The sequence below is a fragment of the Passer domesticus genome, chromosome 19, assembly GCF_036417665.1.
Source record: "Passer domesticus isolate bPasDom1 chromosome 19, bPasDom1.hap1, whole genome shotgun sequence".
In the NCBI taxonomy this organism is placed as follows: Eukaryota; Metazoa; Chordata; class Aves; order Passeriformes; family Passeridae; genus Passer; species Passer domesticus.
The window spans coordinates 12,009,281-12,037,167 of record NC_087492.1 but is presented as its reverse complement, the minus strand read 5'-3'; the positions used below and the strand labels follow the sequence as shown (position 1 = coordinate 12,037,167).

Here is a 27,887-nt window from a genome sequence, read left to right as displayed (position 1 = left end):
CAGCCCATCCCTTCCATACCACGGCAGCTCTGTAACTATAGATGGGTTTAGAAACAGCATTTTGGGGGCTGCTTGTCCGGGCTTTCCTGCCCCAGCCCCGTCACGTTCCAATGGCCGGTCCCGTGCGGCTCCCTCTGCCTCCCGGAACGCTGCCCCTGTAAGTTCAAAGCAATGCAACTTTCTCGTCGTATTTCTTTTGAAATGTCCTAATTTCTAAGCAAAATCATGGCTTGACCCGTGCAATGATGGTGCCGTGCATGTTTTGTCTTGCAGAGTTGTGGTAAACTGAGCAAAATGCGCATTGAGAAACTCCTTGGACTAGAAATACCCTCCACCATCATTTTAGATCTGTGCTCATAGAGCTTTTATTGATTTGGGATGAAATATGGCAGGCAATCTATGAGGAGATGCAAATTCAAACAGGCAGAGCCTTTTCACAAAATGCTGGGAATGTCAGAAGGGTCTGAGAGCATTCATTGTAGCCAGGTGCCTTCCTGGGGTGAGCTGAGAGGGTTTTTTAATGTTGTGTAAAAAGACCAAGTCAGTTTTATTCAGTTCATACAGTCCCCAGCTAATGATGTACTGGGAATTGATCATATGGCAGAGCTTTGCCAGGCTGGGAGGCTTTAATTGTGTTTTTAACCTGTGAATGTGGTTAGTGTTAAAAGTGTGAGGCAGAAACTCAAGTAAATTCTGGGAATTATGCAATAGTTCTTGGGCTATCATGAAAAGAGGGCAATAGAAACAAACTGGTTTAAAGGTCTGCTTTTAATTAACTGCAGCCTCCTTCGATAAAAGCACTAACATGTGAAAATGGTTCTCAGAATAAAGATATTAAGCAGTGGTAATAAAAGCCACAGTCTGAATTTAGTCTGTTGAACCTGGAGTCCATGGGCAGGACCTGGAGGATGTAAAGAAATTCAGTGGGTGGTTCTAAAAGTGCCCTCTCATTCCTTGAACTTAACATCAGCTCGTGGAGGCTTGCTGGGCATCCTTGCATTTGCATTTTTACAGCAGACTGAAATATCTGCAATGAACCCTGTCCTCAGGTCTGCCCTAGCTGGGGCTTCCAGGCCTGTTTTTGGTCCTTGTCCTTTCCTGGACCTCCCTTTCCCAGGCACTACCCAGCCCTTTCACCTGCCTGGAGGGGTTGGGTCTGTGTTGTTCCATGCCTGGAGCCATTCCCCGTTGTGCTGGCATCTCTGCAGGTTTGGTGGCTGTCCCTGGGGTGGGGACACTGCCCAGTGGGGTGACAGGGCCCAGTGGGTTCATCTCTGAAGCCCAGCAGTGAGTGATGCCTGGTGGAGGAGCTGGTTTGGGGCTCCCTGAGCCCTCTTCCTCACGCTCCTGTATTCCCGTGCCTTTGCCCAAAGTCCTTCCCTGCAGCAGGGCTTTGGATGCTCAGGAATGCAGGAAGGTTAAAATGTGAACAGGGCTTGCCTGTGGTCACTGGGTGTCCTGCAGGGTGGCTGGCACAGGTGACAGCATGTGCAGACACACAGGTGACAGCAGGGAGGACATCCATGTGCATCTCCTCTCCCTGGGATCTCTCCTGGCTGCTGGAATGTTAAACCAGAACGTGAGGCAGCCCGAGGAGCTGGGATTCGTTCAGTGCTGGGAAGGGCTCTGCTGGTGTCCTGCACAAATCCAGCTTGGCTTCTTCCATCCCAGCCCCCATTCCCAGGGTCTGTGCCCTGCTCCTGCCCAGGGCCTGGCCCTGCAGGGCTCAGGGGGCAGAGGCTCCCGTGGGTGAGGAGCTGCAGGTGCCTAAAGAGGCTCTCTGCCCCTCAGGGTGTGCAGGGCTCAGCAGCCTGAGACCCCTCCTGCCAAGCCTTGGGCAAACAGAGAAGGAAAACCCAGCCCAGGTGAGCCCTGCTGGTGCTCCAGCCTGTCCCAGCACAGGGAGCTGCAGGTGCTGCTGCCTCCAGGGCGCTGTGACCCCACAGGCAGGGCTGGAATACTGCACGTGTTCCTGCTGCTAATTGGCAAATGTCCCCAAGGGTTTGAGGACATGTCCAGAGGCTCCCAAGGATGTCACAGTAAAGTGTTCCTTGGGGTCTATTTATTCATTCAGGTCAGAGACTCTGCTCTGACCCCTTTTAAAAGCAGCACTTGAGGAGAAATGGCCTCTCTCCTTTTCTCCCTGGATATCCCTGACCTCTCCAGGGCAGTGATTTCTCCATGAGAGCTCTTGGCACATCAACCCTTATGCAAATGAGATTCCAAAGAGTTGATCAACCCTGCCAGGTATTAAGGTTGGGAAGAGCCAGCCGAGAGCAAATCCCAGAAAAAATAAGAAAATGAAGTCTCTAACTGTTTTCAATTATCCAGTGCCGCTGGTTCTCCTGGTGTTTCAGGAAGAAACATGGAAATCTCAGAGCAGAGCTTGTTTACAGAGTGCTTGTGGGTTCCAGGCCCAGCCAGCATCAGATTTCTCTTGTATGTTCCTTTCAAATAAAGGCTGAAATAAAAATAAGGATGCTGTAATTTGTGCCACCCCGAGAGCTCAACACTGCTCCAGCAGGAAATGATCCCTGGGGTTCCTGGAACAGCTTTACTGAATCTCCCAAGGAGCAGGAGCTTGCAGGGAAAGCAGCACAGCCTGACCCTGCTCTCCCTGACAGGAGAATTTGATCTGGGGAATTAGGGATGGTGAGGGGCTCCAGCACAGGGAGTGTCCCAGAGCTCTGGGGTTTGGCCCTTGGAAAGGGTCCATTCCCAGTGACTGCTGAGTGTGGGGCCACTGGATCACTGCCACAGGAGGGGCATGGGGTTAAACAGATGGATGGATGGATGGATGGATGGATGGATGGATGGATGGATGGATGGACACACAGACCACCTTAGGCAGCAGTGCTGCAAGTCCTGTGTGTCCAAGGCAGCTGACACTGCCAGTGCCTGCAGGAGTGGAGCCATTGGCACAACAGTCCCTGCACCTTGGTCACCACAGCGCATCCCTGGGGTAGTGACAGCCAGCCTGGTGCCTCAGGACACCTCTGGTGGGACAGGTCTCCCTTTGGGTCTGCTCACCCTCTCCCAGCAGCCTGGGATCCTCCTTGGATGCCCTTGAATCTGGGCCATTGTGTTTGAGGACACTTTTCCAAGGAAGCTGCTGGCCCTGGATTTGCAGGGGAAGTGCTGGGAGTGGATCTTGGTTGGAGTCTTACACCACAATCCACCCCAGTTTATATAAAATTATTCCAGTGTTGGGGTTGCCCTCGTCTCTAATTCCCTTCTGCTTATTTCTGCGTGTTGGTGGCTCCAGTCCTCCCAGCTCCCAGGGAATTTTCTGTAGGAGCCATCAGCCTTTGCTTTAAAAAATAACCCTCACCAGATGTCCCAAAGCCTCCTTTAAAGACGAGGTCTGGCAGAAGTCAGATTTATTGGGAGCAATTAATTGTCCTGCTAAGAGTCCTCAATGTTTTGGCATTTCATTAATAAGACGTAATCAACCACCAGGCTATTTGGAGTGTGTTACTCTGTCAGATCCGCTGTTAATTGTCATTATTTGATAGATTTCATGTTTATAATTACTGGTGTGTGACGTAGGGTGTGCTCTGAATAATCCATTGTGTATTGTTTTGTGAACCAGGGTGCTGGGGGTGCCAGGAATCGCTGCTGCTCGTGTCTCCAGGGCTGATTTATGCCTAGCCAGGGAGGGAACTGGACAGGAGGGAACGAACAGAAGCTCAGAAAAGTCCCTTCTGGCCAGGCTCAGTGAGCAAACACTCAGCAGCTGTGAGTGGAGGAGAAAAGGGTTCAGCAGAGCAGGGAAATGTGTTAGGGATGGGTTATGGGGGTGGGGGTGACATTTCCTCCCTGCTTTGATGTGCTCTTCAGCTCAGAGCTCTGGGATATTTATTTTTCTTGCTGTCAACAAGGACCTCGTTCCCATCATTTAATTCTGAGTGATCTCGTGTTGTACTCAGGGAAAAAAAAAAAAAGAGCTGAGTACTCCAGAGAAAGAGAATTGGGATCTTTTTGTGTGTGAGCAGCCAGGACTGTGGGGTAGGGTCGGTGTGAGGGGCTGGGCAGGGCTGGGTGATGCCCCAAAGCCTCTCTGGCACCCCTGAGCTGCCCTGGGTGCTCAGCTGAACCTGCTCCCGTTGGTTTCATCCATCCTGACTCCTGGGGAAGCTGATTTCTGGGAAGGGGGCCAGGAGGAGCCCCCTCTCCATGCTGCAGGATCCCTGGTGGGCTCAGGGTGCTCCTGGCTGCCCTGGCAGCATGAGCAGGATGGGCTGGGCAGGGAAATGGGGCTGCAGGGGGGTGCAGTGCTGTGGGACCCAGCAGCTCCCCCAGGGCAGCTCCTCCTGGGTCTGGGGCTCAGGAGGAGCTCAGAGCCTCCAGTGTGGGCAACAATCCATCAACAGCCCCACATTTTCATTTTTTAACTCCACCAACATCTTCCAGTGAGGCACCAGGGCCTGGGGACAGGCTGGACGTGTCCCTCCTGGTCACACAGGACATGTCCCTCCTGGGATGTTTGTTCCAGAGGCTGATCAGCTTTGCCACGTGTAGTGGTTTTGGTTTGTTAATTTGAGGTTTTGTTAATTTTGAGAATTTTTGGTTAATGTACTAATGAGTGTGGTGGGTTTAGTGTTGGTTAATTACTAGTGCATTTACTTCTTGTTAGATAAGATTAGGAGAAAGGTAAAGTAGGTTTAAAACTTACAAAGGGTATAAAGAAAAATGTATTAATAGTAACCAAAAGAAAGAGTAATAAAGAGAAATAGGAATTAGAACAAACAATTTTCTTCTTACATTTTTTATAATTTATAATATAAAAAATAAAACTTAAAATTTTACTTAGTTTACTATTTGTAGAATAGTAAACTAACTAAAATTACTTAGGGAGAGAAGTCTGCCTCAATTCCCAATGTTCAGGTTCCTTCAGCTTCCCTTCTGCCTGGAGATTTGAGAGGTTTCTGGAGCCCGTGTCAGTTTCCTCTCCTAAATCCTTGTCACCTGAAAAAGGCTTTTATTGGGGACCCTGTGTGATGGACACTATGGCTGTCCCTGGTGTTCTGTCCCACAGGAGGGAATGGGAGGCTGGGCCTCCCCAGGGATAAAACTTTATTCCCAGACTGATTTCATTCATGTTTCCAGGTGAATTATTAGAGGGGGAGAAGAGATTAAAGATTTTTGTTGCATTGCTGGCTTTTTTTATTAACTTTATACCATCAACTCAGAGGCTTTCCAAACCTGGAAGATGGAATTTTTTTTACTAATCTTGGTTAAACACAAGTGGGGGCAGCAGCAGTGACAGAAAGTGGAAGAGGGCAGCAAAAATCTGGGGGTTTCTGCAGAAGGTGAGGCTGAGCTCGGGAGCTGAGCAGAGCTGGGCTGAGAGGGAGCACTGGTGAATCAGTGCTGCTGGCTCTCTAATGGGGCACTTGGAGCCTGTTTGCCATGGAAAGGGGCTTTGTGCCCTTGGGAGGGCTGCTCTGCCCTGGGGACAGACACGGGGTTACCAGGTCCTTGCAGTCCTCTCCTCCCGGGCTCGGAGCAGGGATCAGCCCCACCACGGCTCAGAAATAGCAAACAGCAGCTCTGGTGGCTCTGTGTGTGCTCCCAAGCAGCTCCCAGACAGGAATGCTGGCTTTCACACCCCACCCAGCACCCTCAGCTCTCCCTGTCTGCCGGAATTCAAACAGCAGCAGTTGTGTCGAGATGTGGTGTCTTTTCAAGTGCCCTTCCTCTGCTTTTTCATTTTGAATTTACTGCAGAAGGTGGGAAAAAACCCCAGCACAAAACCTTCTGAAGCTCCAAGTGCTTTGTAGCTCTTGAGCATGGAAGGTTGTGGCTCCTGAGGTGCTGTACATTACATGAGGTTGTCACTCACATCTTGTTTTCTGCCTTGCAGAGGATTTTTTTTCTTCCCAGTTACATCTTTGAATGCTGAGAATGATCTGTTTGTAAAGGCTTTTTTACCCAATGATCACCATGAGGTGCTTTGTTGTTGGCATCCCAAGGCAGGTGTGCCAGATCTGCATTTCCTGCCTGAATTAGAGGAACATTTTCTTAGGCTTATGCCAAGAAATGATCAGATAGAGCTCAAATGCCATGAAGGTGTGCTGGGGGCACTTGGGAATGTGATGGGTCAGGGCTGGGAATGGTCCCTGGAGGTTAATTTGGATTTTACCTGGATCCCCAGCAGCAGGTGTTCAGTGAATCTCACGTGTGTGGGTTCAAATGTCGTGTTTGCAGTCCATAAATCCTTGTGAAAGGTGGAATTTGTCTGGATTCATTTGCTGTAAATACATGTGGAAAAGCCAAAGTGTAGCCTCTGATAACCAGGCAGGAAAGGGGGAGCCCTCCTGTGTCCCACGAGAGCTCTCAGGGAGCTTTAGGGCTCACTGCCCTCTCAGCCCAGCCTGAGCAACTCTGGCTCCCCAGCCCTGCCCAGAGGGTGCCGTGCCCTGTGCAGTGCCCTCTGCTCTCTCCTGTTAAATATCCCAAATGTGCCTTTCTGGGGGTTTGGGCTCTGAGATCAATAAAGACTGGGATCAGCGGTCAGCAATCACAGGCTTCCTGCAGGACTGGCCTCCCTGGGAGGATCTATGATCTATTTTAGGGTCTTATTTTAGAAGAACCAGACTTTATTTTTCCCCATCCCAAGGCTCCTTCCAAGTCCACTTCTCTTGCTTTGTAGTGCAGACTGAGCCTGAGCCTGCTCTCAGCCCTGGCTGTCTTCTCACCCCTAAGCTGAGCCTGGTTAAACCAGACCTGGGCAGTTCCTATCTGCAGCTTCCCCTTCACACCTTGCTGAGCTCCTCCCGAGCCAAGAGGAGCCCTCAGAGCCCTGCAGGCTCTGCCGTGGGCAGCTCGGGCTCAGATTGCACTCCAGGTGCCAAGTTTGTGCACAAAGTAAATTAAAAAAGAGAAAAAAAAATCTTTAAAGCTATTGTTAGCAGCAGGGAATGCAGGTGACAAGGGACAAAGTGACTCTTCCCAGCACACAGATTTTGTCTTCCCTGAACTGGGCTGGCTTCAAAGCAACTGTGGGGATTTAGTCCAGCTCAGCCTCTCCCATGCCAGAGGTTAAGCCAGGCCTAACCATGACCCTCAGCTGTCACAGCCTTCTTAGAGAGAGGGGGAAGCATGGAGAGCACCATGGAAAAGGACCAGAAATAGCAATGGAGCCTCTCTGGGAGGTGTCCCCTGGCTGGTGCCTTAAGGAGGATCAGATATCCCAGGGGTTTCCAGGTGACACCAGGCTCTGTTTGCTCTGCTGTCCTTTGGATCCAGCTGGATCACACAGCCTCCCTCTGAGGACGATGGCAGTGCCTCAGTCCTGGGGAAAATGGGATCATTTCCTCCAAAGTCCCTGCTCTGCTTTGCTTTAGATGTTCAAACTTTGCTGTGCCCAGGGAGAAGCATCTTCAACACTGTCACTTCACTTGATGAATTGTTAAAGGGTTTAAAAGTGACCTCAGGGACTTCCCAGCTCCTGTTCCAGTTTCCTGACTGCTCCCTGGATTTTCAATATATTCCTGGATTCCTTTCAGCCCCGAGGAAGGGCTAAGAGAACAAAGCTTGTGCTGGTGCTCCCCTCCTGTCCTTGGCCATCCACAGAGGTGTGCTTCCCGTTCTTCCAGCTCAGACTCCCTCAGCCCAGCCTGTGGCAGAGCTGGAGATCTCCATTTTATCCTCATCCCTTGTTTCCTCCTTTCTGCCTGCTCTGTTTGACACCACAGGGCTCAACATCCAGCTTGGGATCCTGCCAGGGTGCTCCCAACCCGTGGGATCCACGGAATTCCAGCCCCATGGGGAGGGCAAACACAGGATTCTGGCTGGGTGGGACACCCAGGCAGTGCCAAGGAGGTTGTGTGTTCCATTCCTGAGGCTGGAAAACCAGGATGGACTCCCCAGATCAGAAGAAATTGGTCCCAGTTCCATCTCAGAGATGGATCCTGGAACCTCGTGTTTAATGGTCACGTGGGGTTTCGTGGGCTCTGAGCCTTTTTGGGAAGAGCAGCACAGGGGCTGGTGAGGAATGGGAGCCACAGACACGTGAGCAGTGTGGAGATGGCTTTTTTTATGCTGATGGAATACTGCTGATGAAAGCCTTCTAAATTCCACAAAGGTGGCTGTGCTGAGAGGCAGGAGTGAGGCTGGCAGGGCATGATGGGGGTGGGACCTGCTGGGAGCCAGGCACAGGGACTGGAACATGCCAGGGGACCGTGGGGACAGTCCTCAGACCTGGTGAGGGGCTCTTTGAGTGCCTGGGTTTGAACAGACAGGTGTCTGCTAAGGAAGGCAGGAGCTTCCCTTCAAATGGAAAATGTAAACCCCCTCCCTCTGAATTATTATAATTTTGAAATTAAAGGGCTCTCAGGCAAAGATATGGGAATAGGAATAACAGTTCTTTCCTAGGAAAATTAAAAATACAAATTCAATAATACAAACTAAAAACCAAACAAAACACCACTGCCAGAGTCAGAACAGGCCCTGTCCCCCTGTGGTCAGGGTGGTGGCACAGTCCCATCCCATGGGGGCTCAGCCCTCCTGCAGTGCCAGCTGTGCTTCTGCTGGAGCAGGGATCCTGCACAAGGGGGGAGTTTTCCTCTGCAGCTCCAGGGCTGCTGCAGATGGGCCTGCTCTTCCTCTGGGAATGCAGGGCAGGAGAAAGCTGCTCCTCTGGCAATGCAGTGGGCAAAGGCTGCTGTGCTGTTCCAGGCTCAGATTGGATCCAGGTAGGAATGCTTGGCTCCTGCCCTGGGCACAGCATCTCCCCATGGGATGCTGGAATTTGATCAGCCCTGCAGGGACACTCAGTGGCCATGGACAGGAGAGATCTCCTGGAGGGAGGATTGGCTGTGGGGGAGATAAAGAAAACTGCCCATGAACAGCAGAGAACTGCCCCTGCTCTGACAGATGGGGATAGAACACAAACCCAGCTGCACTTTTCAGCCTTAGACATTGAGGTACCATGGGGAGATCTCCACACACTTGGTGAGGGGTTCTTTGAGGGATTTCTGCTTTAATGCCAATGTTTCTGTGGTATTTTCACGATGTTATTTAAGGGGATTGCACTGCTCCCAAATCCCCACACTGTGTTTGGTTTGCAAGGTGCCTGGTGGAAAATGTGTCTGTGCTGGAGAGCAAAGCCCAGCCCAGCTCCCTGCTCAGGAGCTGTTGTGCAGCTGTGGAGAAGGGGCAGGAGCCCCAGGGCCATGCTGAGGAGGGGGCACAGTGCTCAGATGGAACATTTGGAGAGGTAAAACGCTGTCAGTGCCCTGCCCCAGCCCCTGCTGCTGATGGTGCCCGGTGTCACCTGGGGGATGGGGCCAGCCGTGGTTTGAGGGTCCCAGGGCTCGCTGGGCACTGGGAGCAGCAGCCACAGGGAACCTGCAGGAGGTTTCTGTGCTTCTGACATGGACACTGAGGCTGCATTCAAAGTGAGCCTGTCCCAGAATCCCAGAATGGCCTGGCTGGGAAGGACCCACCCAGTGCCACCCCTGCCACAGGCAGGAACACCTCCCGCTGTCCCAGACTGCTCCAGCCTGGCCCTGAACACATCCAGGGCTGGGAATCCCAGCCTGGACCAGTCTGGCTGTGCCAGGACAGCACTTTTATCCCAGACAAGCACCTACATATTCCCATGGAGCTTTTATGGATCCCACCCTCAGGGGCTTTCCCACCCTGGTGCTTTGGAGCTCTTCCCCACCTGTCCCTCCTGGGCCCCTTTTCGCTGTTTTCTCCCCCTTTGAGGTTTGGGTTTGGCTGCAGGTTCCTGTCTGAGGGTGCTGAGTGTTCCTGAGGCACAGCTCCACATCCCTGGGGCCTCTGGCACGCGAGCTGGGCCCCCTTGGAGCATCCCTTGTTAGAGCTGAGAGGTGCTGGATTCCAGAGGCTCTGCAGGGTTTCTGCTGAATGATGTTACAGCTTTAAAACCCTAATATACCTGGGCAGCAGAATTTAATCCAGCACTTCTCACTCCAGGGTATCATGGCTCTCCTCCAGCACTAAAACACACCACAGGATCCAGGTAGGAGCTGATTTTCAGCTCTTCAGCCCTCAGGGGAGAGGCATTGTCATTTTTTTTTAATGGTTGTAGAAGCCGAGGCTGTGCAAGTGATTTCAGGATGTTTTAAATCCATGGTTAGCTGCTATTCCATGTGTGGCTGAGCTCAGGGGCTGCAGGGCTGGGGTTTCCTTCACCCAGGGGCTGGGCCAAGGAGTGCCAGAGCCCAGCCCCGCAGCCTCACTGAGCCTGCAGTGCAAGCTCAGCCCAGGGGAGACTGAAACTCCTGTCAAGGGATTTGGAAATTCAGTGTAATTGCTTTGAGCGATTCTTGGGGCTCTCCAAGGGTTGGACTCGATGACCCTTGTGGGTCCCTTCCAGCTCTGTGCTTACCCTGGGGGGTGATTGTCCAGAGAAAACAGGAACTGGTCACTGCCTGGATGGTTTGTGGTGAGCCTGGGAACAAATGAAGGCGGTGCAAAGGGCTGGAAGTGTCTGTGCATGATAGCAGAGCTGGCATTGCCTCTCAGTGTCCCTTGGCCAGGTACAATTCCCATTTTAGTGCCGAGCAGGTGTCAGAGGGAGCAATGTCTCAGAGTGAAACCCATGAATTGGCAAGGGCTGGGAAATTACAGATGTGCTTAATGAAACAGAACCCCTTGTTTACGTTCCTAATGTGCTGCTGGAGCAAACTGGCTCCCAAATAAAAATACTTAAAATTACGATTAGGATTTATTTACATAATTACTGCCAGAGAAGTTCCTGGAGCGTGCTGAGCAGTGCAGGAGGAGCCTCCTGCTCTCCCTCTGTGCTTGCCTGTGTCTCCAGGTTGGTTTGCTCCTGGGGGGTCTCTCAAAGCTGCTCCCAGCCCAGGGAGCAGGAAGGCTTTTGTTCCTACTGAATCCATCTGTATTGTCTGTATGTTTGGGTTGCTGGCTGAGGCACAGCCAGATCATCCTGGTGCTGCTGGCTGGAGCAGCATTCCAGAGCTGGCACCTCCTCCTGGGCACAGAACCTGGCAGCACTGAGGGTGGGCTCTGAGCAGCCCCTGCCCTGTGCACTGAGAGCCCTGCTGGCTTTCAGAGCCACTCCCAGCCTGTCCTGGCCACCTCCAGCCCCAGGAAGTCCCGGCCAGCTCTGGGGACTCTGCTGATTGATTTCTGCTGGAAATGTGCAGCTCAAAGCACAACAGGCCTGGGATGAGCTTGTGCTGATTGAATCCAGCCCTGGGCATGAGAAATCTTCCTCTTAATATTTCAATTGTCTTTGGCAAACTCGCCTCCTCCTTGTGTCTCCTAAATCAGGGTGAGTGCTGCTGACAGTAATTCCCACTCCTGTCTGGGCAGTGCCTGCCCTTCCCTGGGGCTGGGACCTGTGGGGTTTGCAAACACCTCCCTGCTCCAGCCTCCCGTGGAGAGGGATTTCTCCTCAGCTCTCCGACCTGGGAGAGGGGAATGTTCTTGGGGGGCCCTGCTCCAATGTGGATGTTCTCCTCCCAGAGGGGTCTGGAGCTGGGGCCCTGCAGTGACAAACACCTTGCTCAGGGTGGTTGGCTGGACCCTCTGAGGGGGCTGCATGCTCCAGGTGGGGTCTCAGCAGGGCCAGACCCTTCCCTGCCTTTGGAAGTTGTGCTGCTGGGCAGCACTTGGGGCTGCCCCTGGATCCCTGGCAGTGCCCAAGGCCAGGCTGGACATTGGGGCTTGGAGCAGCCTGGGACAGTGGGAGGTGTCCCTGCCATGGCAGGGTGGCTCAGGATAGGTTTAAGGTCCTCTCCACCCAAACACTCCAGGGTGCTGTAACCTGTTACCTGCAGGTCGGTGCAGTGCTCTCTGTAATTATTACCAAGGCTGAAATCTGCAGGCTGAGTGTTGGGAAATCCTGTTTTCCTAAGGCTCCACTGCTCTGGCTCCCCTCGCTCCTCTCCAGCAGCCAGAGGCAGCAGCTGCTTTGCTGTTTGTTCCTTCAGCTCCTGCCTCAGACCCTGGCTCTGAGCTCAGCCCACTCCTCTCACACCCCCCCGCAGCCTGGGCTGCTGCTCCAGGCCAGCCTTTGCTCCATCCCACGAAACAAAGGCAGATAACCCCAATGACCCTCTCTTTTCCCGTTTTGGTGGCAGGGAGAAGATGCCATTCCACCATGTGACAGCTGGCTTGTTGTACAAGGGCAATTACCTGAACCGCTCGCTCTCGGCCGGCAGCGACAGCGAGCAGCTGGCCAACATCTCCGTGGAGGAGCTGGATGGTGAGTGCTGCTGGGGCTGGGCCTGGGCAGGGCTCCCCTGCACCTCTCCCTGGGGGAGCAAGGCACCTGGGAAGTGGGGTGGCTCAGCAGGTCAGGGACACAGAGAACGTCCCTGACCAAAGCTGTGCTGGGAGCTATGGAGTGATTTTAGTCTTAGCTTTTGTCCTTCTGCGGCTTTTTGAAACATGAAGCCTGTGTTTTATGGGAAAAAATGAGAAAATTTAGGGTCATACTGCCCGAAAGATGTCTTTAGCTTTCCCTGGGACCCTGCAGAGCTGAGTCTGTCTTCCCACCAAGTCTCATTTGCTTTGAGGCCTTCCCAAAGGGAGGTTCCTCTCCGTGTCTCAGGGTAAGAAGATGCATGGAGGTGCCTTGCGGCTTAAGAAGATGGAAAGAGCTTTAAAATTCCATTTTCCAAATCAGTGGTAGGGAGCACAGAGCAGCCTTAGTCTGGCATGGGCCATCAGGAAGGTGGTCCATATGTGCTGCCTGGAGGATCCCATCATTTCCCCCTGGAAGCTGCTGCTGTCAATCCTCTCTGCCCTGGCCCAGGATGTGTGGCCAGAGGTTCAGGGTGAAGGTCTCTTTTGTAGAGGATTTGTGGTTCACCAGGGTAATTTCTGAGTTAAATAATTAGAGTTAATGTTGTTGAGTATTGTGGAATGAATTGGAGCTCTTGGTTTGCTCTCCAGTGAACACTTGGTACAAGCCATGGTCACAATCAGGGGCCTCCAGGGAGAACTTTTTGAGGGAAGGATCAAGGGAAGGGTGCAAAGTGGAACTGGTCCTTCCAGGACAGCCTGGGGCATTTTGGAGAAACAGGAGGCCAACATTTCTGACCACCCTGCCCCTTTTCTTGTGTGCTTTGGTAAATCAAACCTCCATTTCCCAGCCTTTCCACCTCAGAGCCTTTGGATTTGGGTTTGTGAGCTTTACATGAATTTAGCTCAGGTACCAACTGTGTTTTCCTCTTCCCAGTGAGGGTGTGAGTACACAGCTCAGGTGAGAGACAACTGAGAAACTTCAGTGCAGCTTGGCTCAGACCCAGGAACCCCAGCACTGCCAAGGTCACATTCTGGGCTCTTCTCCCGGAGCTTGGCTTGCAGGTCTGAGTTCAGCTGAACTGAGCTGGCTCAGCTTCTCCTCACCCCAAAGATGCCAATAGCATGGCCAGGCCCAGCTTTGCCCTGTCCCTGTGTGGGGTCAGGGGCTGCTGAGCACACAGAGGCAGGAGGAGCTCCTGCAGCTCGCTCCGAGCACAAACAAGGATTTTCTGTTATTCCTGTCCCCATCAAAGCACGAAAAGCTGCTGGAATTGCCTGTTAGGTTTGCAGAGACCTGTCAGGAGCTGCTTCAAATGGCCCCGGGGCTGGGAGCCCTGGCAGGGCCAGGCAGGGCACGGGGGATGCTCAGATGTCCCTGCTGTGCTCATCCCTGCCCCGCTTCCCCCGTCCCGACAGCGTGGAAACCGGGCTGGGAGAGGGAACCGGGCTGGGCTGGGTCAGGGAAGGGAACCGGGCTGGGCTGGGCTGGGTCAGGGAAGGGAAGCCAGCCTCAGTGCCCCTTGCCCCGCTGTGCCGGTGCCGAGGATCCCGGAGCCCTCGGGCACGGCTCGGTGCTGCGGGAGGAGCTGCGGGAGGAGCTGGAGCCCAGCCCGCCTGCCCCGGGAGAATCCGCGCTCCAGAGCTGCGGATCGCCGCGTTAATTAACGGCAAATGAGGGAAATGAGGAGTGGAGGAGCCGCCCCTGCAGAGGGAGCAGCCCAGAGCTGCTGTTGTGTCCCACTGCAGGGGCCGTGCCGGAGCGCGGGGGGATCGCTGGCTCCTCTCGCTCCGGGACTTGGGCACAGCTCTTCACCTCGGCACCCATTTATTCCCTCCTGTCAAGCACAGGCTCGAATTAAGGTCCATTCTTTTCCTGGCAGCCTGTCCCTACACCTCTCTTTGTGCCTTTGCCGTGGGATGTCCCAGCTCTGGGACACACCGAGCTCCCCCTCGGGTCATCTTCTTCCACCTGCGAGCACAGCAGTGGCACCAGATCGATCCGTGTCTGAAAAGCCAGGGCAGCAGAAGAAGCTGGAGATGCTTTTCCATGTGCCAGCAGTGTTCAGCCTCTGGAATTTATATTTAAAATGAAGTCAGCAGTCTCCATCTCCCTGTGTTTTGTCTCTAATACCAGATCAGTGCCTGACTGTGCTGGTAATTGGGGAAGGTTCACTGCCCAAACCCCAAACAGAATTAGTCTTTCTGCCTTTAAGCATAAACTGTCTGAGGATGAGTAACAAAATGTTCTTCCTTGAGAAGTTAATGTCAGGCTATTGGAGCTCTGTGGATGGATCAAGCTGTGAGAGCTCGATGCCAATAACAGATTTGCATTTCATCTTCCAGGCTGGGGAAGAGATGCCAAAATTCTCCTTGGTTTCTTTTTCAATGAGATTTTGGTCCTGAGGGAGTTCCAGCCTATTGAGAAATTCCAGTCACACAGATTAAATTATGATAGGTTTGGAGCTGGAGGAGTCACTGGGAATTTTCTATAATGTTCCTCTGCACTCAAGGCTCCAACAAGTGCCTGATCTGTTGGGTTCTTTCCAGCAGATTTCTTTTTTTTCTGTGTCTGGCTCTGCGTGTGTCAGCACTGTTCACTTGGGAAGGGTTTCTGGGATCCTGCAGGGGGAGGTGCTGCAGCCTGACCCCGCTCCCAGCTCATCCTACAGGGAATAGCCAGGAGTTCTCCCTGTTTCAGTGGAGGAGAACAGGGAGATCAGGAGATGGAAAAGAGCTCTGGTTTTGAGTGGTGTAAGGGGGAAGAGCCCAGGGCTTGGGGTGAACACTCAGAGTGCTGCTCTGCCTCTTCTCTGAGAGGTTATTCTCCAAATGAATATTCAGAATCCCAGAATGGTTTGGTTGGAAGGGACCTCAAAGCCCATCCAGTGCCACCCCTGCCATGGCAGGGTCACCTTGCACTGTCCCAGGATGCTCCAAGCCCTGCCCAGCCTGGCCTTGGGCACTGCCAGGGATCCAGGGGCAGCCCCAGCTGCTCTGGGCACCCTGTGCCAGGGCCTGCCCACCCTGCCAGGGAACAATTCCTAATTCCCAATATCCCATCCATCCCTGCCCTCTGGCAGTGGGAAGCCATTCCCTGTGTCCTGTCCCTCCATGTCTTGTCCCCTGTCCCTCTCCAGGTCTCCTGGAGCCCCTTTAGGCCCTGCAAGGGGCTCTGAGCTCTCCCTGGAGCCTTCTCCAAGTGAACAATCCCAAATTTCCCAGCCTGTCTCCACAGGGGAGGAGCTCCAGTCCCTTTATCAACTTCACAGCCTCTTCTGGCATTGCTCCAACAATTCCCTGTCCTCCCCATGCTGGGGACACCAGACCTGTGTCCAGTTTCCCAGGTGGGGCCCCAGGAGAGCACAGGAAGTTTTTCCCTGTGAGACTTTCCTGAGCTGCAGCAGCCGTGTGCCATCCCCAGCTCCGCTCTGTTCTTCCCACGCTGGAGAGGAGAGGTCACTCTGCTCAGGGGTGTCCATTCCCAGCAGCAGGTTTGCTGTTTGTGGGGCTGGATAGTGTGAGGGTGTTTGGGAGCTGTCACAAAGGGAATTAACTTGCCCAGAGCTAAATCAGGAGATCCTTAACTTGGTAACTCTGGGTAAATAACAGAGCTGGAAGTGGCAGGGCCAAGAGGCTCAGGGGCTGGTGGGGCTGCAGCCCCAGGAGCAGGGCTGGGGACACTCCGGGGTCACACACCCTGGGTAAAATGGCCCAACATCACCAACACAGCTGTGCCATCCTAACCCTGCCTCTGGAAATCAGCCCAGGACTGGAAGTGGCACCATAACCTGGCTCTGAAGGACTGGAGGGGTCTGGGGTGGATGTCACTGCCACGTGCTTGGAGGTTTCTATGCATGAAATGATAAATTCAGGCAGGGAGGGGCTGTTTTACACAGATTTTCTGGCTCTTGTTGGTTGACATGAAATCATGGCACAGTTTGTGCAGACTCTGAGCTTTCCATGTCCCTTTCAAGGCAGCTCCTGTCCTCACGTTCTGAACCATCAGGAGTATTTTTAATAAAAAATGCTGGATGGAAATAATCATGTCAAGCTTGAGTCATCCACCTCCACAGGCACTATCTAAAGGGTATTGTCAGGAGGGAAAAACATTTCCAGAGTGGGAATGTGACAAATCTCACCTGAAGGCAGGCACATGCATGATAAGCAGGCTTGGGGGAGATGCAAGTGGGGCCTGGCAGAGAAACCCAAATGTGAACCATGGCAGCAGCATTTGTCCAGGCAGACATCCCAACGAATCCTTCCCTGAGCCAAGTTCCTTTGGAATCAGCAGGAGGAAATGCTGCTGCAGGGCAATGCTGGCTTCTGGTGCCTCACCCACGGAGCTCTGCCTCAGGTGGGGCTGGGGTGTCTGTAGGATTTTTTCTAGACTTGGGGGAGACTTTTGGGTTTCATACAGAATTCACAGAATTCACAGAATCACTGGGTTGGAAGACACCTTCAAGATCATCGAGTCCAACCCAGCCCAAACACCTCAACTCAACCCTGGCCCCCAGTGCCACATCCAGGCTTTGTTAAACACACCCAGGGATGGTGCCTCCACCACCTCCCCGGGCAGCCAGTCCAGAACTTTATCACCCTTTCTGTAAAAAACTTTTTCCAACATATCCAACCTATATTTCCCTTGACACATCTTGAGATTGTGTGCTCTGGTTGTGTCAGTGCTGCCTGGAGAAAGAGCCCAGCCCCAGCTGAGCACAGCCACCTTTCAGGAGCTGTAGAATGATGAGGTCACAGCACAGCCCCTGTACGAGCTCCAGGGTGGCAGTGCCAGGGCTGTGCCTGGTTGAACTGGAGGTGTGAGCAGAGCAGGCCAGGGAAAGGGGCTGCAGGAGCTTGGCATGCAGGGGAGCACAGGGCAGGAGTGTGGGGACTTCCCTCACCAGGAGGCTTTTCCATCCTTATGGATGACAAACCACAGCAGGTGCCTGATTTCTGCTGGTTCTTCCCAGCACCTCCCCTGTGTCAGCAGCTCTCTGCTGGTCTCTCTTTCCTGGGTGGAGAAGACATCCCTGAGCAGCTCCTGAGTCACCGGAAGCAGCTCCTGAGGGAATTTAGGGGTCCTGGCTAAGTGCTGCTCCACAGGGAGTGGGACCAGCAGCTGTCTCCTGCTGGCCAGTGATGCAGGCAGGGCCAAGGGGCTCAAGGGCTGGCGGGGCTGGGGACACTCTGGGGACACACACCCCAGGTAAAATGGACCAACATCACCAACACAGCTGTGCCATCCTAATCCTGCCTCTGAAAGCCAGCCCAGGTCAGGCTGTCACCCTCCTCTGGTGACACATCTGGTGACAGTCCTCGGGTGTTGGGAGTGCTGGCAGGGAGGGGCCGTGTCCTGCAGGGCTCTGTCAACAGCCAGGCTTTTTGGGGCCATTATTTGCCAAACCCCTGAGGGCCAGGGGGCTGGTGCAGAGCTGGGTCTCTGTGCTGTTTCCAGGAGGGCTCGGTGAGGTTGCCTGGCTGCAGGCAGAGCTGCTGTGCCACATCTCCTGTCCCTCTCTGAGGGCTGAGTTTTCCCTGGCACTTTCATCCTGCAGGTGGGCACGGCACAGAAGGGAAAGGGGAAAGGGCAGGGCCAGTCCCTCCAGCCTGCCCAGCTGGGATTGACTGGTTATCTTTGGTGTTCCAGGTGGGATCCAGGCAACAGGAGCAGGAATGTGCTCCAGGAGGGAGAGCCAGGGGAGACAGGATTAGTCAGGGCTGAGTCATGGAGCAGCAACAGGCTGAGCCTGCTGGGCTCCAGGGAGAGGGAAAACACCTGGAAAAGGGGAAAGGAATGGAAATGGAAAAGGAAATTCTCCTGGGATAGGATATGCTGTGGACATGGATCCCTGCAGAGCTCCCCAGGAGCTCAGTGCAAGCCCTGCCAGCATTCATGCAGTGCCTGGGAGTGTGTAAAGCTCATTTGCTGTTTCCCAGAGCTTTTCCAAGGGAGCTTCATCACCAGTGTTGCTGCTGTGAGTGGCCACAGCTGGAAATTGAATTATTCCTGTCTGCTATTGAGCTGTGATGGGGTTTCATGTCCCTGAATATCAAACTGTGCCAGCACCATGCCCAGGCTGCTGGGGACAGGAGCAGCTCTGTCTGTCACTTCTGCTGAGCTCCTTCTGCCAATTTTCCAGCTACAGCTTGGAATTCCAGAGTGGATTTCCTTGAGACTTGGGAGTTCCAGGTATGGAGCAGCCTCCCTAAAGAAATTATAAAACCTGGTGCAGTGTTGATGTTCTGAGGATCACAGAATCCTAGAAAAGTTTGGAGGAAAAGGAAAGGAGTGGAAGGGACCTCAAAGCCCATCCAGTGCCACCCCTGCCATGGCAGGGACACCTCCCAGTGTCCCAGGCTGCTCCCAGCCCCAGTGTTCAGCCTGGCCTTGGGCACTGCCAGAGATCCAGGGGCAGCCCCAGCTGCTCTGGGCACCCTGTGCCAGGGCCTGCCCACCATCCCAGTGAATTCTGGAGGAATTCTTGGGTTGCAGGTTCCCATTTGCTCCAGACAGTTCCTGGATGGGGATGGGGTGTGTCCCTGTCCCTGGAGCTGTGACAGCTGAGCCTTAGGGAGGCTGCAGGGATCCCCCAAGGCAGAGGTTTGTGTGTCATTCCCTGTGCTCTGTCCCATCAGGAGTCTCCAGCATTGCTGGGAGCACTGGCTGAGGGGAGGCCCCTGCCCAGCACAGCTCCATTCTCCTGAGCTCCCTTTGGGAATCCTTCCCTGAGGCAGCCGGGTCCTGGGAGCCATAACCACTCTTCCAGAATCACCAGCCTTCCCCCTCAGCCACCAGGAAAGCTCTTTTCCCCTGGAATTGGCATCACTTCCCTCCCCAGACAGGCAGAGCAGTGTGTGCACCCCCAAAGGGTGGGAGCACAGGGGGTCTGCAGAGGAATCCCAGGCTCTGAGGGTTTGAGCTGCTGCCTTGCCAGGAGCACAGGAGCTGGGGATGAGCTCTGAGCACTGGAGCTTCCCAGCAGGAGGGTGGCAGAAGCTTTGGGTGGGGACAGCTCCAGAACAAGAAGTATTTCCATTCTCCTTTACATCCCAAGCCCTGCACAAGGAGGCTGGACTTTGGCAGGTTGATTTTCCAGGGGGACAAACCCAGCCTTGGGAAGGGCTCAGGGGCTCTGCTCCCCCTGTCCCTGCCAGAGGGGAATGTGTCACCTGGACTCCCTGCCCCCAAAATGCTGGAACAGGCATCAGCAGCATCTCCAAGGAAAGAGTCCTTGCAGCAAGGGAGCACAAATAAAATGAGATTGGCTGCCAACAAATTAAAATGACAGGGACACCATCTGGACAACAATTAAAGGGATGGTTTGAGCTCCAGCTATGCTGACACAGTTTGGGAACAGGCTGGTGAGACAGGGAGTTACTGGGGGGGATATTCAGATATCCTTGGGCAGGGCTGGAGGACTCCTGGATTACTGTAGTGGAGATGGAGCCTGTTTGAGCTGGAAAAAGATGGATTTGGGGAGAGGGATCCAAACCGTGCCTGGGTGCAGCTCCTTTCGGGCCTGCTGTGGGTGTCTCCCAGCAGAGGTGCTGCTGAGGCTTTGGTGCTCCCTGGCATTCCATGGATACTGCCAGGCTGATGCTCCTGTGGCTGGGAACTCTCTGCCTGTGCCCCCTCCAGCCAGGGGAATGGAGCAAATCCACATCAGGAGCTAAACTGCCCTAAAAGGCATTTCAATCTGGCTGTGACACGTTTATCCAATTTTTAATAGGATTTTTTAATTTTTGATGCAGGCTTCTAGGCTGGATCATTAATTTTACAAGTTCTTCAGTCCCTGGTGTTAAAGCTGGGTTTAGCAAGTCTCTGCTATTCCAGGAAGTGCTCCTGGATCACCCAGGAGTCTCATCCTCACCTGCTGCCTTATTGCTCTGCTGAGCTGGCCTGGGACAGGGTTCCTGCAGCCCAGAGCTGTGAGATTCCCTGGACATTCCCAGGACATTCCTGGACATTCCCTGGAGGGTGAATGTGTCCCCCATTTCCAGGAGGGGAAGAGCTGTGCATTCAGGGAGCTGTTGGTGTATTGTGCACACCCAGCCAGGTCCCAAACACATCATTCCTGCTGGCCCAGCTCCCAGGGATCCTTTGGGATGTCCAGAGCATCTTTCCCTGGCAAAGGGAGGCATCAGTTCCTGCTGAGGCTTTTGGGGCTGGGCAGGGTTGGCAGTGCCACAGGAACAGATGTGGGACATCCCTCCCAACCCATAAGGGATCCTCCTTGGGATCAGCTGGGAATTGTCCCAGCCATCCTGGCCACAGGAGTGAGGCCCTGGAGAGACTTCAGTGCTACAGAAGCCACAGCAGCTCTGGGGACTCCAGCAGTTGGTCCCCAGCTGAAAATGCTTCTGAAAAGCCATTTCTTCCTATTTAACTGCACAAACAGAGGCACAAGCCTGGCCTTTTCTCTGGATTTAAACTGCCTTAGGCATCCCTTGGTGGCACTGAGTGCTGAGCTAATGGTTCACTCTTCATTTCAGTTCTCAGGCCTCTCAGTGCTGGGCTCAGGAGCTCAGGGAGGGCTGGGACAGGGGCTGGCCAAGCTGCCAGTGGAGGAACTGGCACAGGGAGGGCTCTGGTGGATCCCAGCAGGGCAGCCCTGGGTGCAGAGCCCAGAGCAGGGTGGACACGAGGGGCCCGTGGGGCTCTGCCCACTCAGACAGGGTCTGGGAGTTGGTCTTTGCAGATCCATCTCTTAATTACCCTGATTCAGAATCCTGCAGGGCCTGCAGATGGTCCTGGTGCTCTGCCCACCAGGCTGGTGGGGCAGTACAGTGCCAGGTGTCCCTGGGGCTGTGGGGACAGGGATTTCAGACAGGAGGTGACATTCACTTCAGCACACCAGCTGGAATGCAGCCCAGCCCAGCAGAATACTGAGAGCAGCCTCCTCCCCAAGGCACAAACCCCTGCAAAACCCTCTGAGTCTGCACAGGGGAGTGTTCAGGAATAAGGGGGTTTGGGGGTTAGGTGTACACTGGAGAAGCAGAGTGACAGATCCCTGTTCATCCTTCACTGGGATCTTCTGGCTGTCACTGATGTCTCTGTGCCTCAGTTTACTGGGATTTGGGGAGGGGGAGAAGCTACCACAGCCCTGGGAGCTGCCAGAGCCTCTCCGTGGCTCCTGCTCCCCACGAGCACTGGCTTGGCCTGGACTTCCCAGTGCCCATGTCCTGTGTCCCTGCTGGTGACACAGGGGGTGGCACAAGGTCCTGGCACAGCGCTGCTGAGGGGCAGAAACCCAGACACAGAGGGTCTCACCTGGTGCTTTTGCAGGGCTTTTCCCAGATGCCACGGGAGCAGAGCCTTTGGAATCAGCACCACACGTCCAGGCTGCTGCTCCTGCTTTGGGGTGGGGACACAGCCCCTGGCACTGCAGGATCCCAGCCCTGCTGCTCAGGGAACATCCATCACCCCCAGGGCTCTGCTGGGGGACACTGCAGTCCTGTCCCCATGTCCCTGTGGGCCACAAAGTGCCTTTCCTGTCCTGAGGCCAGGCCAAGGGCCCTGGCACAGTGGGCAGGGTGTGAAGCCAGCAGAGGAGTGTCAGCATACCGGGAATTAAACCTGCTTGTCCTCTCCCCCTGGCTGCAATCCTCTGTTTGCCAGCTCCCCTTGCCCAGACGTGGCTCCTGACACAGCTCAGCCTCAGCTCAGATGACAAGAGGTGCCAAGGCTGGGTTCGTTAGCTGGATTGTGCAAGGATGCTCCCTCAGGATCTGCACTGCACGTTCCCAAGGTCAGAGCTGGGGGAAGCAGGAGAGGAGGAACAGGGGGGCTGTGCCCCAGGGGGATGGGGCAGGACGGGTGGGAGGGAGCAGAGAGTTTGGAGCTGGGAGGAGCTGAGAGGAGCAGCTGCCTCCAGCCTTGGATTTGCTGTCCCTGGAGCCCACAGCCTGCAGGGAGACATTCCCAGGGCCTGGGGATGGAGCAGGAGCCCAGTGGCAGTGCTGCTCTCCCAGCTCTGCCTTTGGTGCCATCACAGTGGGTCCGCAGGAGCCCTTGGGAATCCAGCCTTGGACACCCACCCATGGGGTGCCACTCTGGCAGGGACCGTGGTGCTGCCAGGGCTGTGCAGGGCTGCAGGGCCCCCAGCCAGGCTGTGAGGGACAGGCATGCTCTGGGAACAGCAGGAGAGCTCAGTTCCCTCTGCTTCCTCATCCAGCCCTGGATACCAGGAGTGCCCAGGGGCACAGGAAGTGTCCAGGGGCACAGGAAATGTCCAGGAGCACAGGGAATGTCCAGGGGCACAGGGAATGTCCAGGGGCACTGGGAGTGCCCAGGGGCATGGGGAATGTCCAGAGGCACAGGGAATGTCCAGAGGCACAGGGAATGTCCAGAGGCATGGGGAATGTCCAGAGGCACAGGGAATGTCCAGAGGCATGGGACTTGTCCAGGGGCACAGGGAGAGCAACAGAGCTCCCTGGGCCAGGCAGGAGCTGCAGTTTTGGAACGCTCTGGGAGCCCTCAGTGCCAGCACAGCCACTGCAGGGTGAGAGCACTGCAGCTCTTAGGGCTGGTGCCAGCCTGGCTCAGGTTGCTCTCTCTCCAAAGGAAATGAGTTAAAGCTGAGCCGTGGTTTTGGCAGGCTGAGCTCAGCCCAAGGTCCTGCCCTCCCTCCTGGCTGGGAGATGCTGGGCAGGGAGGGCTGGCCAGGGGCTCTCTGGGCCACTCCAGGTGGGATTTGGGGCACAAGCCAAGCCAGGACCTCTCTGTCTGCCTTGGTCTCCTGTTCACCCCACTCTGAAGGCCTCTTGTGGCCTGGACCCAGCTGAGGGACAAAAGGGAGGGACAGTGGCAGTGCTGGGGCAGCAGCAGGACCCTCATGAGCACCACATGAAGCAACACTCAGAATGACAGGAGATCGTGGAGCTCAGTGCCCAGGTCTGCAGCCCTGGCACATTCTCCAGTGGGGAAAGCAGCTGGGAGCCAAACCTGGCTGGAATTGGGATGGGCTGGACAAGCAGGGAGCTGCTCGAGGGTCACAGGCAGCAAGAGCCGAGGAAGAGCACGAAAAAGAGCTCCCAGAAATGTTGACATTTGGAATTTTCACTCTTTAATAGCGCAGAACAGCACAAAGGCTTTCTGAAAATGTCTCCTTTATTTTGATAACAATTCTGCGGGAAAAAAAAAAAAGAAGAACGAAAGAAAGAAAACCCCCAAGCTTTGGTAGTGAATTATATTTGTGTCTCATGGTCCTGAATGCACATCATTAAGATGTCATTTAGGAAAAGTCTCTCTAAATAAGCCATTAGAACACAAGCCTATTAGAAACATCTGGGATGAGGCAGTATTTTGTATTTCAGGATTATTCTTTTGGGCAATTTCTTTTTAATTTGTGAGGAAACACAAATCTCATTATTTTCCTTTCAACGAAATCTAATCCAGGGTGTGAGATTGTGTGAACAGCTCTGGGCGGGGAGGGGCTCTGGAACCGATGGGAATTGCTACTTCCCGGAGGTACAAAGGACTTGGAGCAGTTTTGTGCTCAGCAATTGCTCCCGCTTGCACACGAGGAGGGGATTGTGCTGGGCGGGGACACAAAGGCAATTCCTGCCCTTGGAATGGCGAGCTGCGTTTGCCAGGGCTCTGAGGGATGCCATGTCCAGCACCCAGTGGAGTGTCACTGCTTTGGAAATTTGATTCCAGTGCTGCAGGAGGGAAAACGAGAAAACGGAGACAGTTGGATGGTCTGTGCTGCTTTGCTCCTGGTGGAAGTGGAAGTGAGATGGCTGAGGTTCCCTCCCTGAAGCACAGGAGTAACAACGTCCCTGATTGTACAAATCTGCTTCTCAGGGACTGCAGGGAGAGTTAACAGCCCCAGGACAGGCACTGTCTCCCAGTGAAGCTCTGCAAATGAGGGATTGTGCAGTTTATTGGAGTTTAAAAGTAAATGGATGCCCCTACTTTTTTCTATTTTTTTTTTTAATCGGAGCCAAATCACATTTGAATTTTTGCATTTTTCTGCCATGAATCGGAAGCTGTGGAGGAAAAAAGAATTCTCATTCTGTTCCAAAACAAAGTGTTTCATTTTGAGTCTGAGCTTTTTCACTCAGTTCTGCCCTGAAGGTGTGGCAAACGTGCAGATTTTGGCTGGCCAGGTCCCAGCTTCCACAGAAAGAGCAAATCCAACCATTTCCTTGCAGCCCGGCACGGGGCGGGGGCTGGAGCTGATGAGGTGTCAGGAGAGGCTGGGTCTGCTTTGGGGAAAGCTCTGCAGGACACACATTGCCCCAGGATGGGTCTCTCCCAGCCCAGCCAAGGGCACAGCAGCAGGGCCAGGGATGTGCAGGGATCCCTCCCGTGCTGGCAGAGAGCCCCAGTTGTGGGGTGACACCCGAGCCACCCCTATGCCCTCGGGGTCCTGCCCAAGTGCTTTCCCTGCTCCCTGAGGAGCTCCCAGGAGCAGCCCGGGCTCTGACCAAGCCCAGGAATGGCCATTCCAGCCCAGCAGTGAAAATACCCAGGGTTTGGGTTGGCTTGGCTGCAGGAGGGACCTTCCCACCCCTTTCTGGGAAGGGGCTGAGGGAGCTGATGGCTTCTTCAGGGTTCATTCCAGCTCGTTTCTGCACAGCTTTCCTTTGCTGGATTCCCCATCCTCCCTTTCGTCTGGCTCTCACTTTTCACAAGAAGAGGCTGGAATGTATGAGCTGAGGAAATGGCAGCAAGGCACATCAAGAGTCTGGTAAAATCCAGGGCTCTGGAGGGGGAGTCTGGCTTCTCCTCAGGTTCCCTGCTGTCCTGCACTGGGTCTGGTGTTTCCAATCTGCTTTTTTCCCTCTTGGATAAGGAGATGTGCTTTGATTTCTGCAGCTCCCATCAATGAGAGTAAGGCTGAGGAGTCCCTCCAGGCCTGGCAGAAGGAGATGGGATCAGACAGCTGCTCACACTTCAGGAGCTGCTGCTCAGCAGCTCTTGGGGGTTTGGAGGGGAGTTGGTAGGTGATTGAAGGGTTCAGTTTATTTCCTCTGTAAGAGAGCAGCAGGCCAGGGCTCTTGGCTGGGTGACATCTGGATGTCACCTGGTGCCACCCGAGCCCGAGGGACACCTCGTGGGCATTGCTGTGGGGAAGGGCTGACTCCTTGTGCTCTGGGGATGTCTCTGCTGAGGTGTATCTGCAGTAACAGAGAGCTGGAGCTGCTCCTTTCAGGTGTTTAGTGTGATTATTTCAGCTTCTCACCCACCAACTGGGGCTGGAATCACGGTGTGATGCCTGGCAGATAAAAGCTCTCCTGATGATGTGTTGAGAGCATCCGTTCCTCCATCCCAGCAATGTTTGAAGCCAAACCTGGCACATCCCTGCAGTTCCTCTGCATGGAGAAGCTGCCCATGGGATGTTTCTCAGGAGGAGCAGGGCTGGTGTCTTTGGGCAGGGCCTCAGTGTCTCCAAAGGAAAATGTGCACGATTTCACAAAACTGAAATCCTGATCACAGCGATGGAGGCAGGAAAACTCCCATGGGTGGAGCTGGGCTGTCACTGAAGGAGTCAGACAACTGCTGATGTCCTTAGAGTCTGTTTCTCATTCTATAGAAACCTTTCAGGGGTCAGCTCCAAGAGAAAGTTTCACCCTCCTGAGTTTCAGTTCCTGAGTGCTGGAAGTTTGGATGTCTCATCCCATCCTGGGGGGTTCCTGGGATGCAGCTGCCCATGAGCTCAGCTCATTCTGCCACCCTTCCTCTGCTGGCTGAGAAGGGCTCAGCGCCTGGTGGCAGGGGCCCAGTGCCATCCCAGTTTGTCATGCCCTGCAGTGGGCCTGGCTGTGAGAGGGGCTGGGAATCAGCGCTGGGACAGAGAGAGGCTCCTTTGAACCTCGCCCTTTGGGTAATTACCAGCATAGTAATTGGTGTGCTTCATTAACAATCAGCTCTGCATTCCCTTACCTCTCCTGCACCTGAGGCTTTGATGGGATGAGAGCAGCACAAATTAAAGAGAATGCTGAAAAGGGAGGCTCTGAGGCAGGAGGGCCACAGACTGGTCTGGGTTTGCCCTAAAACACATCAGACAAGGGGTTTGGCGCTGCCTGGCATTTCCCTCCCACCCTTTCAGGGAGGCACCTCCTCCCCCTCCATCAGCCCCAGCTCTGCTCTGGCTGATGGCTGTTCAGGAGCTGCCGGGATAATCCTGCTCCAGGAAGGGACAAGCCCTGTTGTGGTGCTGGCCAGAGTTCCTCACCCAGAGAGCTCCTTGAGCCTTCCTTAAGGGGCAGAGCCTGAATGAGAGATGTGGGACTCTGGGCAGCTCTTCCAAATGCAGTTTATTGTATCCAAGGTGTTACAGCAGTCCAGGGTCATGGGTGACAGAGCCTGCACCTACAGCTTCAGCTCCAGCTGCAGGCAGGCCTGGGGACCCTTTAGTTTTGGTTACAATGCATTGTATACTTTTCTTTGCTGAGCATCTTAATACAGAAGGACCAATCTATACCTTTACTATTACCTGTAGCCTATCATACTACTATCATCACCATATCCATGTTATTATTCTCCAATCACTAAAAATTAGTAGTTGCAGTTGAAGCTAGAAGTTGTTTTTCAGTTTTCTTGCAGTGGAAAATTCTGAAAACCTTTTTGAAAACTTGAAAACCTTTTTTCTATTTGCAACATTGGCAGTCTTGTTTGCCTGTAGAATCTTTTTGCTTGATAAAAACATCTTCTGTTTGAGGTGGGTTTATCCTTTGCTTTAAGCCATAAAACCTTCTTTCAACTAACATACCCATTGCCTTCTTAGTTATCCAGTAGAACTGGCTCAGCAGTTATTTTCTTCTATATCAAAACTTGCTTCCATCTCTCTTTTGTTCTCAGGCTCTACATTCAGAGATCTTTCTGCCAAGCACACATATCTGTGAGACTTCCCTGTCACACTTTCATCCTTCCAAACACCTAACCCCTGACTGCTGCTGCCCAGGGGACAGCTGGGCATCCCAAAGGGTGACACTGGGAGCAGCAGTGCCTGAGCAGCTCCTGACAGCAGCTGCTCAGGAGCCTGGGCTCCAGCTGGAGTCTGGAGCTCCGTGGGATAGCCCCGGGTAACTCTGGGCAGCTGTGAGAATCGCTCTGGATGTCAGCTCAGGGATGTGTGTAGGAATCTTCGAGCCATAAATACTTGGTGAGGGCTGCAGTGACTTTTTTAATTTGAGTGGGGAGACCAGAATGTGGCAGCCAGAAAGAAACTCATGGTACAAAAATAGTAATGGCCCTTTTGGGAAGAGGAAATGTTATTCCACTAAAAACAGCAATCCCAATTAAATGGGAGCATTTAAAGCAGGGAATTACTAATTACCTAGATATGGATGAGACAAACATGGCAAACAGATTTATTGGGGAACTTTGAGCTCTGTGCATATGTCCACGATGATTTATTTTCTTGCCACGAGCTCAGAATTGTCTGGGCTGTGTAAATATTTTGGTTGATGGCTGTAAAGATTTCCAATGGATCAGGCTGGGCAGAGTCATTTGGTCAACTATCATTACCAGAGCTGGGGAGTTCCATTAATGGGGACTTGGGGGCAGGGCCAGGCCCATCCTCACCCTTGTTTTAATTAACTCTTGTTTTAATTAACCTTTGTTTTAAATGACCCCTGGCACGTGAAGAGAACCTCTGCCACTCCCCCTTGGGCATGGTGAC

General features: G+C 53.7%; 1 protein-coding gene and 1 long non-coding RNA gene across 7 annotated transcripts in view; both read left to right on the top strand.

Annotated features, from left to right (window-relative positions):
- Nucleotides 1-27,887, top strand: part of CALN1 (calneuron 1) — a 146,364-nt gene that overhangs the window by 30,326 nt on the left and 88,151 nt on the right. For all 6 annotated transcript variants that reach the window (XM_064394327.1, XM_064394328.1, XM_064394330.1 and 3 more), the window contains one exon: nucleotides 12,087-12,211. In XM_064394327.1, the coding sequence (XP_064250397.1) occupies nucleotides 12,087-12,211 (125 nt within the window). The remainder of the gene's footprint in view (nucleotides 1-12,086; nucleotides 12,212-27,887) is intronic.
- On the top strand, nucleotides 1,261-2,476 carry LOC135283478 (uncharacterized). The gene is made up of 2 exons (XR_010349225.1): nucleotides 1,261-2,247; nucleotides 2,332-2,476. It is a non-coding gene; the product is annotated as an uncharacterized LOC135283478 (long non-coding RNA).